Source organism: Peromyscus eremicus, chromosome 2 (genome assembly GCF_949786415.1).
Source record: "Peromyscus eremicus chromosome 2, PerEre_H2_v1, whole genome shotgun sequence".
NCBI lineage: Eukaryota > Metazoa > Chordata > Mammalia > Rodentia > Cricetidae > Peromyscus > Peromyscus eremicus.
In genome coordinates this window covers 96746555-96760674 of record NC_081417.1, presented here as the reverse complement: position 1 = coordinate 96760674, position 14120 = coordinate 96746555, and the positions used below count along the sequence as shown (strand labels likewise).

At 38.4% G+C, this 14120-nt stretch overlaps 1 protein-coding gene across 1 annotated transcript in view; it reads left to right on the top strand.

Annotated features, from left to right (window-relative positions):
* The window catches only part of Mpdz (multiple PDZ domain crumbs cell polarity complex component), a 162149-nt gene that overhangs the window by 22275 nt on the left and 125754 nt on the right, over positions 1–14120 (top strand). Inside the window, exons 2-3 of the mRNA XM_059254482.1 lie at positions 1468–1540; positions 3679–3845. Of these exons, the coding sequence (XP_059110465.1) occupies positions 1525–1540; positions 3679–3845 (183 nt within the window). The 5' untranslated portion in view covers positions 1468–1524. The remainder of the gene's footprint in view (positions 1–1467; positions 1541–3678; positions 3846–14120) is intronic.

Here is a 14120-nt window from a genome sequence, read left to right as displayed (position 1 = left end):
TATTTATAAGATCTCCCTGCAGCATTTGTAAACTAAAACTTGCCATGATATCCTTTTTATTTGTTGTAGAACACATAATAAGTGATTTTGTCCGCTGGGCAGTTGAGATTGAGATGCTAGGCCCATTGTTTATGGCCACATAGCTATTTTGATTTCGATTCTAGGTCTGAGCCAGGGCCTTCTCTTGATACTGGGGAACTGTTTCAAGGAAGCACCAGTCTTTGTGATATCTTGCTACTTAGAATGAAGCTGGTATTGCCAGAGTAATTTCCAAATAGGGATACAGAAAGTAAACACTGCCCTCTGTTATTGCCCAGAGCAAATTGCAGGCATTGGTGTTCTATGCAATTTTTTGACCACATTATGTACTGCCTGGTATTCTAAGTGTAGTTTCCTGTAAAGAGGTGGTTGGGGCCAATTGGTGATTCTCAGAGTAATGACCTGTTTTTTCAAGACCAAGAATGAAGAACTTTGTTTTTTATTTTCATATATGTTGTAATATTTTATATTTTAAGGTAGCATATAAAGTAATATGCTTCACTATGGCATTTTTGTACATATGCCCTTATACTGTGTGATATTATTTGGTCAATAACACTTGTTATTTTGTGGTCAGTAACAACTTGTTCTACTTTTTTTAAAATGAAGAAGTATCATATAGACTCCTTTTGGCTCTGGACCAGTGACTGGCTCTCTCCTGGAGACACTGTTCTTCGGTAGTGAGGAGATCAAGCTGTGGAGGTGGCTGTGAAGTATAGCTAGGGGATAAGGGTTAGAGATGGTCAATGACAGTGGCTTTGCAGATTTGTGTCCATTATATCAAGGGGCTTAGTGAAGGAAGTGTTACCTTAGCGAAAGACTTGTGTCAGTTGAAACAATTGGGAACATTTGGGGGTTGGCGTTTTGTTTTATATTGTGTTTTGGTTTTCTTTTGTTTTTTTGAGGGAGAACATTGTAGTCATGAGACATTTTGAAAACCTTTGAAAATGTAACACTGTGCTTTTTTAAATTTATTCAGTTTATTACCCTTGTACTGTGGTGGTGTCATAGTATATTTTCAGTGGTGTGTGTATTGTCTTCCCAGTTAGTGCTGTGAGCATCTGGGGTAAGATAACAGCTTTTCACAGTTTGTTCACAGGATTTCTTCAGTGTACACAAATGAGCCCTCTTGTTCTGTGGTGTGAGGGTCTTGCTGTTAATTCAAGACACTAGTGGTCCACCTTGAGAGGCTCCTAAGGAAATGCTTTGGACACTTTGCCATCTTGTTTAGAACAGAACTTTCTTTCCTTCTTATTATTGCAAGTATTATAGAAAGTTTTAAAATGATTCCTTCACTGCATATGAAGAAAACTGTTAAACTTAAGTCAATATAATTTTAATAAAAGAATTATAGTAGCACCAAGCACTTTTTAGTCTTTCATTTCTTATTATAACATAATGACCCTATTTTATTTCCTTTCTCCTCAGAGTTTCATTTTAGTTGGTGTTTTGAGTCATTATAGAGAACACTGAACTCTGAAAAAGATGCTAGAAACCATAGGTAAGACTTTTCTCCTTGTTTTTGTCAGAATTGAACGTGCTCCCACTGCTCTTTCAGTATGCTGTGTTCTACATAGCTACAGTAACATAATTTAAATTTTTTATCCAGTAGCATTGAACTAGACAGTGGATTTCTGTGTTTGTGGAAATGTATTCATGTGGTTATAAAAAACAAACCATTCGTAATAACAAATAAACATGTGAGATAGTCTATAAATTACGAGTTTTAATAAGCTTCATGGAAGCCCTGTTTTGTTTTATGAATGCAGTCATGGCGTTTGAGTATCACTAGAAAGCTTAACAGGAAGTTAGTACTGAAGCCTTCCTGTTAGTGCAGGTCAGGTGCTGCTGAGTGCTTGGTTCTGCCCAATAGGACTGTAATCGTCTCTCAAATCCATTTCAAAGAGTTTAATTTCTGCATGAGAATTTAGGCTGAGAGATCTGGATTTCCATTGCAATGTATTACTCTCTTTCCCAGACTACAGTGTAGTTTTAGAAACGATTCTAGAAAGCGGTCAGGTGTGGCACCCACTGCAGAATCTGCCTTCTCCAGGTTGCTCTCGAGAGACAGTACTGAAGGGCATGTGCACTTCACTCTGGCACTAGGACAATGCCTCAACAGTTGCCAGTTTTGAGGGATTAGGACAATAAAGGGAAAAAAGAGCTGTTCGTGACATTGGACTTTTGATTCCGTTTCTACTCGGATCATAAAATTCTGTGTGGATACATTTTCCATGCCCCATTCCGTGTTGAAATCCTGGGCCATAAAAAGTGTTGGAACATAGGCAAGTTCCTTATAATACAGGAGAAGGAAAGGGAAAGTATGACTTCCATTAAACCATTGCTTTCTGGATTTTATTGTCAGCAGTTACTAGTTATTAAGTAGCACACCTTTTAAAAATTGATGTAGATATTAGTGATGGATTTGTGTTCTGAGTTACCACGGAAAACAGGACACAGAACAAACAAAATTTTCATGTGTATCTTTATCATACTTTGCTTAGAATTTCTGCAGGAACAATATTGTTTATTTCAGCTTGTTTGTGTGTATGTCCTCATTATTGATATGATTTTGTATTTAATTACCCGGTATCTGTGGAATGCCAGATGTGGTGCTACAAGTACTGTCTCTGGTGATCTCTCTTTTCTGATTACTGTGATTGGCAATAGATGCATGTGCTGTCGTCATGACTGGGTTGTGACACATTTGAACAATTTTCATTTGAAGAAACAAATTTGACTCAAAAATTGTAACAACCTATGTTTGTATAATTCAAGGTGTGTTGAAGTTCATGGGTAGAAACATGTATGTAGGTTGCTAGGACTATTAGGGCATGCTGTGACAATGCTCTCTTCCATAACATCGGATTTGTAATATGTTTAATAGTAATTTGAATTATATTGGTTGGGAGCATTTGTAAATATGCGATTTAATTTTAGGGTAGAGCATTCCAAGAGTTGAAACAGTACTTTCGAAATATCTATTATTTAATATTCCTAAGTTATCAAGTATAGAATACTTTATTTTTTAATATGTGAAATTATTATATTTTCGAGATGATTCATCAGCGGCATTCACATCCACTTATTAATGAGTTAATTATCCATTTTTTCTTATGTGTAAATATAATTTCATATATCCTTTTTTTAGAAGAAGAGATTTAGATTTTTAAGGCCATGCAAGGCTTTATGTGATTTTCACAAGAGCTGAAACATCTGGCACTGATTTCAGTTACACATCATTTGCGTCAGTTTCTGTGACTTTACAACTGTTTGCCTAAGTGTGTACTATACCCTGTTCCTGCTCTTAAGTGAATTTCATTGTAAGAGACTTAAAGGCTTACAGTGAGAGGTTGTGGTCTCCCTTTAGGTACTAATTCTATTGAAGCAGCTGGATTGTTTTGAAGCATATGTAAATATGCTACTTAATTTTGAGAAAAATATTTAAACATTAAAAGAGTGTCCTTGTACTGAATTAAAAATATGTACTGCTGTACAGTTTTGCACTCAGTTAAAATATGACAAGGCTAGGCACTTAGGGGGAGTTGTTTTAGGATTTCTAAAGGTGCAGCGTCTGTCTTCATAGATTTGACAAGTCTTTTGAATCCTGTTATTGACTGGTGCTTCTCTTTGGAGTAGACAAAACCAGAGCCCTGCAGGCAGCAGAGCGCTTGCAGAACAAGCTCAAGGAACGTGGGGATGTTGCAAATGAAGACAAACTGAGCCTCCTGAAGTCTGTTCTGCAGAGCCCACTCTTCAGTCAGATTCTGAACCTTCAGACTTCTCTACAGCAGCTGAAAGACCAGGTAGGATGTCAACCCCCAAGGTGGCCCTCATGATGTGTCCTAAAGATCTTGTGAAAGGCTTGTGCTTTTCCACAGGCTGGCTTGTCTATGCATTAATAAATAATGAAGTCACTTAAACCACTCACAGACATTTAGACTCACTGTGGCTTTTTTCCTGCTAGTTATTTTTGTCCCTGTTGTTGTGGATGATGTGACATTATGTTGAAAGCTCGTGTGGATGCTTAGACACGAGCTCCTACAGGAGGAAGGCTGATGAAAATGTTTGGGCTGGGTGGATGCAGAATTGGTTTTCATCATCACTGAGCCCTGTTGTTATGTGATCTTGCTCATTCAGATTCAGACATCCAGTACAGCTACAGGATTTCAGAGTAGCACGAATTTGTATGTTTAATCATGTGTGTGAGGAAAGGAAGTCACCTCTATTTTGACAGCAAAAGGATAATTACATTGTCATCAGTTAAAGGAACTGAAATTCTCACTTCTTAAGGGTGTGCAAGTAGCACTTGCTTCCATGACAGCATCAGATGGTGATAAACATTAGGATTTCTAAATGTAACACCACGTTTTTATTCTCTGTAAAAATTATGAACATTAAAAAGTTTGAACGTTTATATTAAAACTGAAAGCATATCACATGACAGAATGAAAACCAAAGTCAGATGTTCTTTGAACTTACTTAATTTAATCACCATTTCACAGGTTTTAAAAATATTTTTAAAACAGTTCTTATCCTCTCAAGGTTTGAAGTCAATTTAATTATGTTCTCAGGTTTTTAGAATTAATTTAATGGTTATGGATGACATGCTAGCAAATATTCTGCCTTAAAAGGATAAAAATGAAACTTAAAAACTAGTTTCATAATTCAGTGAACAAACAATTCTAACAGGATGGATGTTCCAGATGCCAAGAGATAGAGTAGGGGAGCACAGCATGCTTGTTGTCCTCCAACCTAACCCAGATTCTGGTATGCTTTTGAAATTCCCTAGAAATAAAAAGAAATCTTCAGAAATATTTTTTATTGGGCTGAGGAGATAGATCAGTCAACAGAGTGTCCCGTCTCCAGGACCCTGTATTAACAAACAAACACATGAAAACAACAGCCACAGACAAGCTGGGTGTGAGTGCTGGGGAGAACGAAACAAAGGATCCTGCATGCACATACACCTGCACGTGGTAATGTGTAGACACACATGCACCCTCACCAACTATTTTCTGTTGTAAATTTCAGCTTAATTATTTAAAAAGTCATGGTTGTACATTTAAAAAAGAGTTTTTGTTGTATGTATGTGTTTCTCCTCTTGATAAGTTATTGGAAAGATTGGTTTTCAATATTAATGGATTAGCAAGCTTTTGGAGAAATTAGTGTCTAGAATGTAAGCTTAAATATGGTATGAGAAATTATCTGGTTTTTGTTTGTTTTTTTGTTTTGTTTCTTTTCGATAGTGTAAGGAAATTGAACAGAGGTCTTCTTAGTGTACTGTGTGAGCACATAGTTGAAATGAAGGGGAAATTAATACCCAGTGTTAAAATAAACTAGTAGTCAAGCGAAGTAGCTAGATCTCTGTCTACTAGCCAGCCTTCTGCAGGGAAGAGGGTTTGTGTCCACTGTGTCTGATGAAAGGACTCCAGTGGCCTAGAGGTTGCACTGGTTCTGCTGGTTCTTTTGTTTTTCCTTTTTTCTTTCTTGATATTTATTTGTTCAATGTTTACATGTATTTTCCTGAGTATATTATGTGGACCACACGTATTCAGATGCACCACAGAGGGCAGAAGAGTTTTACGAGGTTATGAGCTGCCAATTATGGATACTGGGAACTGAACTTGGGTCCTCTGTAGGAACAGAAATGGCTTTTAACCACTGACCCATCTCTCCAGCCCCAACAGTGCTACTTCTTATAAAAACAAATCTAAAAAGTGAGACTATTTCTCATCATATTTCCCACATATGGGAAAGAATAAGATTTGGCTTTATCAGTCAACAAGAACAAAAACAAACAACAACAAAAATGAAGACAGAAAATGAGTTAGTGGGAGTTGGTTAGAAAGGTCTAAGGATCGAAGATGCTAACACACGGAGTGAACTTGAGGAAGTGTGTAAGGCAAATGCTGGAGACTTAGAATTAAACAATGGACTCCTGGATTTTAAACCAGGTGTCTGAGGAGAGGTCAGTGTCCCTTGGTTCTGCTCTCTAAGGGGGCACAAATTGAAAGATTCTGAGCGTGGCAAAGCTAACAGAACCCTGTTTTAACTGACAAAATGAAGAGCATTTCCTGGGATGACATGGGAATAGCCATCAAACAGCATGAATTCTACACATTGAGTGGGGGAGAGAGGTGGCTGTGGAGCCTAGAAACAAGTAGTCATGACCACTCCGCACATCTGCAATTGTGGGACCCGAAGGTGAATACAGAAAGAGTAAGAACTGTGTGCTTTCACTAGATAATAGGCACCAAGGCAGTAAAGAGCTTGCTATATAAATGTAGGAACCAGAAGTTGATCCCCAGAATGCATATAAAAAGATCAGTCATATTGGGAGGCACTTATAATCCGAGCCTGGGGAGGCAGACACAGGCAGAATCTTGCAGCTCACCAGCCAGCCAGCCTGGGCTAATCATTGTGCTCAGGCCAGTGAGAGACCTGTTTCCAAGAACAAAGTAGATTGCTATTAAATGGACATTCAAAGTGGATCTCTGGTTTCCACATGTATGTGTATTAGAATATACTTACACACATCAGTATATATGTACACACAAATTATATGACAATCTTAGGCATTTGGTTCTAACACTCAACTCAAAAGAAAGCACATTACCACAATCCAGGTGTTTTTATGTATGTATCTATATATGTATGTATGTATGTATGTATGTATGTATGTATGTATGTATTTTTGGTTTTTCAAGACAGGGTTTCTCTGTGTAGTTTTGGTGCCTGTCCTGGATCTCGCTCTGTAGACCAGGCTGGCCTTGAACTTACAGAGATAGGCCTGGCTCTGCCTCCCAAGTGTTGGGATTAAAGGGACGAGCCACCACCACCTGGCTCAGGTGTCCTTTTATAGATAACAATTCATGCTTTTTCCCCTGAAATCAAGTCAATATCTTACATGAATGAATAGTTTATTTCCTGAGACCCAGTTGTAAAGTTAAAGAGCAGAAACAACATATGCCCAATCAGGAGACACACGTGTGGCTACAAGTTAATTTAGGTGATGAGAAAGTGGCTCAGCAGTTACAGCTACTTGCCATTCTTCCAGAGAACCCAGTTTAGTTACCAGCACCCATTCACAACTAAAGTAACTACAGCTACAGGAGATCCAGTGTACTCTCCTGGCCTCTGTATGAACATATGTGGTGTACATTCACATAACCATACACATAAGTTGTTTCTAAGTGGAAATAGGATGTACCTCTAAGGCTGTGTGGAGCTACACGATTCATATGAAGCCTGCTGGGAAATCTATTGAGTATTGTAGGGAATCTCCCATTCTATGACCAAACATAGCCTGCTGTGATTTTTGCTACTTATGTAGGAAAATCTCTGATACTGTAGAGGATACTGAGACAGATTAGTCCATAGGGATGTAAGCTTATAGACAGATCTCTATAGACAGATGGACAGATGACAGCGTGGACAGAGCTCTGAGAAGTGTTCAGGTCCCAGCACCAGAAATAGATAGCATGATGGGGATTCTGAAGAGAGACAAATCAGGCTACACATGGATCTTCTTACACATTTATGAGGATAGGGGATGTTTTGTGGAACAGTTCTGCAGTCACTCTGTTGAATTCCCAGGCAGGAGGCAGGGTGTGGGATGGGAGCAGGATGTGTGTCCATCAATACCTCCTTTGATATAAACCTACTTCTTAGATACCAGGAAGTCTTTTAACTAGGGACTCATAGACAGTGCCTCAGTAAGTAGGCATCCATGAAAGGCAGGAACTATTGCAGAATATTGTGTCCTGAGTAGCCGCTGGACTCTACATTACATTCTTACATGTTCAAGATGAAGTTGTGAGGGCCTTGAATTCTGCTGCCATGTCTTAGATAGATTTGAACTTGTGTTTCCTTGGCCATTTGTCCTGTAGAAGAGAAAACTAGTAGAAAAGGAGGGAGATGGGTAGCTGTGCCCTGTTTGTCACAGTAGCCCAAGAGGGTAAGTGATACATTTATAATGCAGAGCTACAAGTAGATGGTGGTTTCTTCACTGCCTTTGGGATCTGCAACCTGTTTTAGATCTCTGGTTTGTTTCTTTCAAGGATAGACTTGATGCTTGTGCGTCTCTCAAAGGTTGGTGACTTTTCCCAGGACTTTGAGATTTTGGATTTGCATATGTATTCTGTGAAGTTTCTCCAGTCTAGTATAGGTGCATGCTATCTTTACCAATTCCGTTTACTTACCAGTTTCTAAGTCCTAGTCCTTTTTATTTTTTTATGAGTCTAGTAAAATTTCAATAATTATATTATTTTCTATTTTAAAATTTAATTATAAATTTCTAGACATTATTATGTTAGATTTAAGAATACTAATTTGTGAATGTTTATAATTTAATAATGTAAAGAATAAAATTTTTTCATGCTTTTAATCCAGTGACCATACAAATTACCCTTTGCTAGTTTTAATTTGTTACCTTATGCCTATCTTATATTTTCAATGTACAATATATGCACAGTAGGTGGAAATTACTGCTTGCATCTTTTTTACTATTGCCAGCACCCCCCCCCATGCCCAATATCATTCTCTGTCTTTTAGAAAAGCAGAGGAAGTGAATAATTGAAAGCTCGAGGTGTATGTGGCATACTGAAGAACATGATCATATTGTTGCATTAATGACAGATACTGACATGCCTTGTTGAATTAAACCTGCAATTTTTTCCCCTCCAATCCTTCTCATTACTTCTATTCAATGATGTTTAATTTTTCCAATTTGCTTCTACAGTATTAAGATTGCCCTTAGAAATCAAACTGTTTCCCTTTGGCAAATTAAACACTTGACAGGTGTGTAACTGAGAGGGCAAAGAAGCCGTGCCCTGAAGGGATGTGCTATTTAAATATTGTCAAAAATATTAGCAGGTCTGAGAGTATAATTGATGCCTCTGTTTAACTCCGCCACATTGTGTATTGTTCTGACGCCAGCTAAAAGGATGTATGCTATTAAACCTGAATAATCTCTAATCGCTCCAGCTCATTTCCTATTGCATGATTCTTGTTTAAGTGAAAAGGAACTGTGACTGTGTGTCAATGATCTGTCAAATGCAGGTTCTCAAGAAGTGTCCTCACTGTCACCTAGTCATCACAGCTATTAACTACAGGGTTTAATGCGTATTCATGAAAAAATCTAGCTATTGTGGGAGAAATAAACACGTTAGCCGTTTAATAATAGAAACTTGTCAGCCTTGAGGATATCGGATTTGCATATTTATTCGGTGAGGTTGCTCCAGTCCAGTATAGATGTGGATGCTGCTTTCCTGATTAATTAATTGCCTTACTTTATGAATGACCATGGCCACTAAATCAATCCCCTATGCTACTTGTAGGAACACTGTGAATTAAAATTATTAATTTTAAATAGAAATTTAGGACCAGGACTTAGAAACTGGCATTGGCGAGATTATTTTTAAACCATGGCAACAGAGACTAATTCTAAGATCGGAGAAATGGTGTGGCTAGCTCAGGTTACCAAGAATGCTTCTCTGGGAAATGAGCCTTGGGCCAGGAATATAGGGGGCCACATGTTAGGGATCTTGTTAGCGTCTGTGGCATATGGCTTTCTGCTACAGTGGTGGTTAATATATCGAGGATCCTAGTTCATCCACCCCCCCTTTCAAAAACATGTTGGTGAGCACACATTTTATTTAGATGTGTAATGTACATGTAGATAGACTTCTCTTTGAAATTTAAAATATCTTTTGAAATAACTGAAGAGATGCTAGGTTTTACATGGGATAAGAGTTGGCAGTTAGAGCAGTTAGATCATTTAAAAAATCACTTTCATTTTTGAAGTGCCATCTGCATGCTGTAATATTGTTTGTACATATTTCTGTATTTGTAAGTTTTACCTGTTTACATTCTGAACCACTCCTATGACAAACAAGTGGAACAGTGGACAGCAGTGAACACAAATCCACACACACTAAAAATATAGAAGTAACCTGTGGACACCTGAGGACCTTGGTTTATAAAGCCCATATCGTTGCATTTCAGTTCCCACGAGTTGGGGCAAAACCAAACCAAATGACGTAAGAACTGGGGTTATAAACTTCTTATTGTGAGGCATTCATTGAATTAAAAATTTCCATGGCAGTGAGAGTTTTTAGCACAGTAATGGTTTTATAAAGCATTTATAGGCATTTATGCTGTCTTTTTGAATATCTAAAAATCAATGAAAACCAAGTAAATAATAAGATAGAGTTCTTACTATCTCAAGGGGAAAACAGAACACAGGAAAACAAGGTGGCAAATGCTATAATGGAAAGTATTACTTAGCTTTGACTAAAGGAATAGTCGCCACTACAAGGGACAATATTTAAGATGGATCATGAAAAATGAGTACTTTTCTGCAGAGGTGGGAGAACAGTTTCAGATGGAAGGAAGAATAATTACATGTGTAAAAAGTGCTTTTAAAACGGGGTAGATTTTGGGAAAGTCATTACATACTGATCAGTGCCTAGCACAGGCTTGTCCTCCCCCACTTAGAACTGCTGGGTTTATTAGTCTGCAGGGCCCAGATTGAGAATCCCTTGTACAGAAGAGCCACATGCACACCTTTATTTTCCAAGGTCCCTTCATAATAAAATCTTGGAGAGAATAGGGATACAGGAGACATATTTCAGCATAATAAAGTCAATCCATAGGAAGCACACAGTCAATATCATCTCAAAAGGAGAAAAACTCAAAGTCAGGAATAGGACAATGGTATCTACTCTCCTCCTTCCTATTCAGCATAGTACTCGAAGTCAGAGCTAGAGCAGTAAGAAGTGAAGGAGATAAGAGGGATACAAATTAGAAGGGAAGGCAATCCAAGTTTCCTAATTAGCAGATATACTATACGTAAGACCCTAAATGCTCTAGCAGAAATGTCTACTTTTTGTGGTCTTAGCCATAACAAAATTAAGGTAAGAGTTTTAGTAACATTTTGAATGTAATTTTACAATATATGAATTGTGCTCCAAAGGAATGTTATTTTTCATATTCTTGATGATAAGAATGCACGGTCACATCCTAATTTAGTGGTGGCCTTCCTTATGAAGGATACATGAAGTCACACTAGGGATAAAGGTAAATGCTGCATGTGCACCTTATAGAGTTGCTTTGGTTGTCTGGCATGAGCAGATTCATGCCTGGAGTCTACTCTGTGCATAGATATCTGTAAAACTGAAGAATCAAGTTCTTATCCAGATGTGGAGATACGGTGCCTTTAAGTCACAGCATCATCAGCTCTAATAACTTATTACACTTTGGATCGATGGAAAGATACCATCTGGGGCTATGACTCAGGCGACAGAGCACTTGCTTCTCAACTGCGAGGACCTGAGTTTGGATCCCCCAAACCTTCACACAACCTGGATACGGTAAAATGTGTCTCAGTCTCAGCGTTTCTGAGGAGGTGGAAGGTGGAGACAGGAGAAGCCCAAACAGCTCAGGAGCCAGCTACCCTAGCACACACAGTAGTGGAGAACACAAGACTGTGTCTCAAATAAGGTGAAAGACAAAGATGGACAGCCAAATTCTTCTGACCACCACACATACACACAAACACACACACACACACACACACACACACACACACACACACACACTTTTTTAACAAAAGAGGGACAAGAAATTTTGGTACTTGGGCATCTAAAATATTTTAGTATGGGGTAGGGGCGGGGAGGCAGGTGTGTGTATATGCCATGGCATGTGTGAAGAGGAGAGAAGACAACTTTGTGAAGTCAGTTCTCTCCTTCCATCTTCATGTGTTTTGAGTATTTGATTCATGTTACTAGATGTGAGTGACAAAAATGTCCCCACTGTCTTGCTGGCCCTGATACATACATAAACACGCACGCACACACATGCACATGTACACAGAATTTGTTATTGTGTGGAAAATGGACATGGGCGTATGTGGAGGTCAGAGGACAACTTTGTGGAGTTAGCTCTCTCCTACTTCTGTGTGAGTTCTGTGTGGGTTCTGGGGATCAGACTCTGGTCACCAGGCGTGTAGGCTAGCAGCTTTACCCACTGGAGCATCTCACTAGCCCAGTACCTGAGCAGTTTACTATGTGATTTGACCTTGGTAATCTGAAAGATGCTATTTTGTGGTGTTTCTCTTAAAGAGTGGAAATGTTGGTATTTCCCCAGCTTTATTTATTTATTTATTTTTTATTTTTTATTTTTTTTTGGTTTTTCGAGACAGGGTTTTTCTGTGTAGCTTTGCGCCTTTCCTGGAACTCACTTGGTAGCCCAGGCTGGCCTCGAACTCACAGAGATCCACCTGGCTCTGCCTCCCGAGTGCTGGGATTAAAGGCGTGCGCCACCACCGCCCGGCTCCAGCTTTATTTATTACCTAACAAATTTGCCCCGTTCCTTCATTCTAATTGGCGATGAAATGTCCATTCTGCATCTGTAGGCTGCCTGCTAGCAGTTAAAGTGAAATGACTATCATTTCCTAGGAGTGTCTAGTTAAGTTAGGACTTGTTCTTGTGGAGGTTGGAGGACAAAAAGAAAAAAATATATCTTGATCCCATTAACAGAATTATCCAAAAAAAAAAAAAAAAGCAATTCTCCCCAGTGTTGGTTGCATATGAAAATGGGAAAATATTTTTCTTGCTTCTGAAATAATTTTAAGATAAAGCGTTGTACCTGGCTAAGGTGAACATATCTGTGGTTGCAAGGAGATAAGGGAGATAAACGGGATCAGAATGCATGGTATGAGATCCACAAAGAATATCTATTAAAGTTTAAAAAAAAAAATCTGTGGTATTTCTTGAAATTCTGATGTACATTATATAGAATTTAAGAGAATGAGTACTTTTTCACTTGTCATAAAGTTAGTTTATTGCAAAAATTTCCAAATACTTTGTTTTAGTACAATAACAGCTTTAAATGCTTGTTCTTAGCTAAATGGTAAGTGCAGAGGCACTGAATGGACTGAGTTTTTGTTTTCTCTGACCAAGAAGGCACTGTTCAAATCGCTCAGAACTGAATTCAAATCCAGCCGCATTTTGCTGTTGAAACTTCCTGTGCTTCTGAAACAGCAAATCATGATAATTATATGACATTTTGTGATGAAGATAAAACTACAGAGAATCAAAAATCTAAGTGAAGAGGGCTTACTGCTCTTCCAGAGGATTTGAATTTAGTTCTCAGCACCCACACCAGATAGCTCAAAGCTGACCTGTAACTCCAGGTCCAGGGAATCTGATGCCTCCTTGTCTGTACGTGCACCTGCATGCATAGTGCACATAGACTCACAGATGCCTCCTTGTCTGTACATGCATCTACACACATGGTGCATAGAAACTTACAGAGGCCTCTTTGTCTTTACATGCATCTGTACACTTGGTGCACATAGACCCACAGGGACATCCTTGTCTGTACATGCACCTGCATGCATGGTGCACATTGACCACAGAGGCACACACGCATACACATAATTAAAGATACATCTTAAGAAAAGAATTTAAGAACAATATTGACTTTTGAATCTATAGCAATAACAATTAGCTTTAAGAAGCATTTAAATGCCTGGACCTTGGATTACTTAACTGGTGTGTCAGTCGGCCTTATTCCCGTCTTGTCCAGTGAGGAGGCTGGAGCTTCTCCAGGTTGTGAGTCTTACTCAAGACCATGTAGATATACATAGTTGACTGAGGAGGAAAGAGCAGCTCTGTCTTAACTGAAAGTTTGCCTCTAAGTTTCCATTATTTCTAACTTTGGTTCTCCCTGTAAAAGAATGAATGAGACTTAAAGAAAAATTGAAAACAAATGCCATACCTGATATTTTAAAATTAGATTAATTAAGATTTGCAATTACTATGAAATTCTCTTCCAAAATTTAATCATTCTTCTAATTATAAGACAGACGTTTCACCCTAATTTTATTTATATTTATTTTTTTTCTAGATGTTAAAGGTCTACTCAGTGGAATGGGTTAAAATGATGTGAGGATGGAGAGACAGTGAGGTGGGAATGGTATTGGTTTCCTTGGGACTCTGCCCTCCCAGCTGCATTTGTCTGCAGGGTTACTTCGTCTTTTCTCTCTGAGCAGGCTGTGAACAGTTAATAGTTCC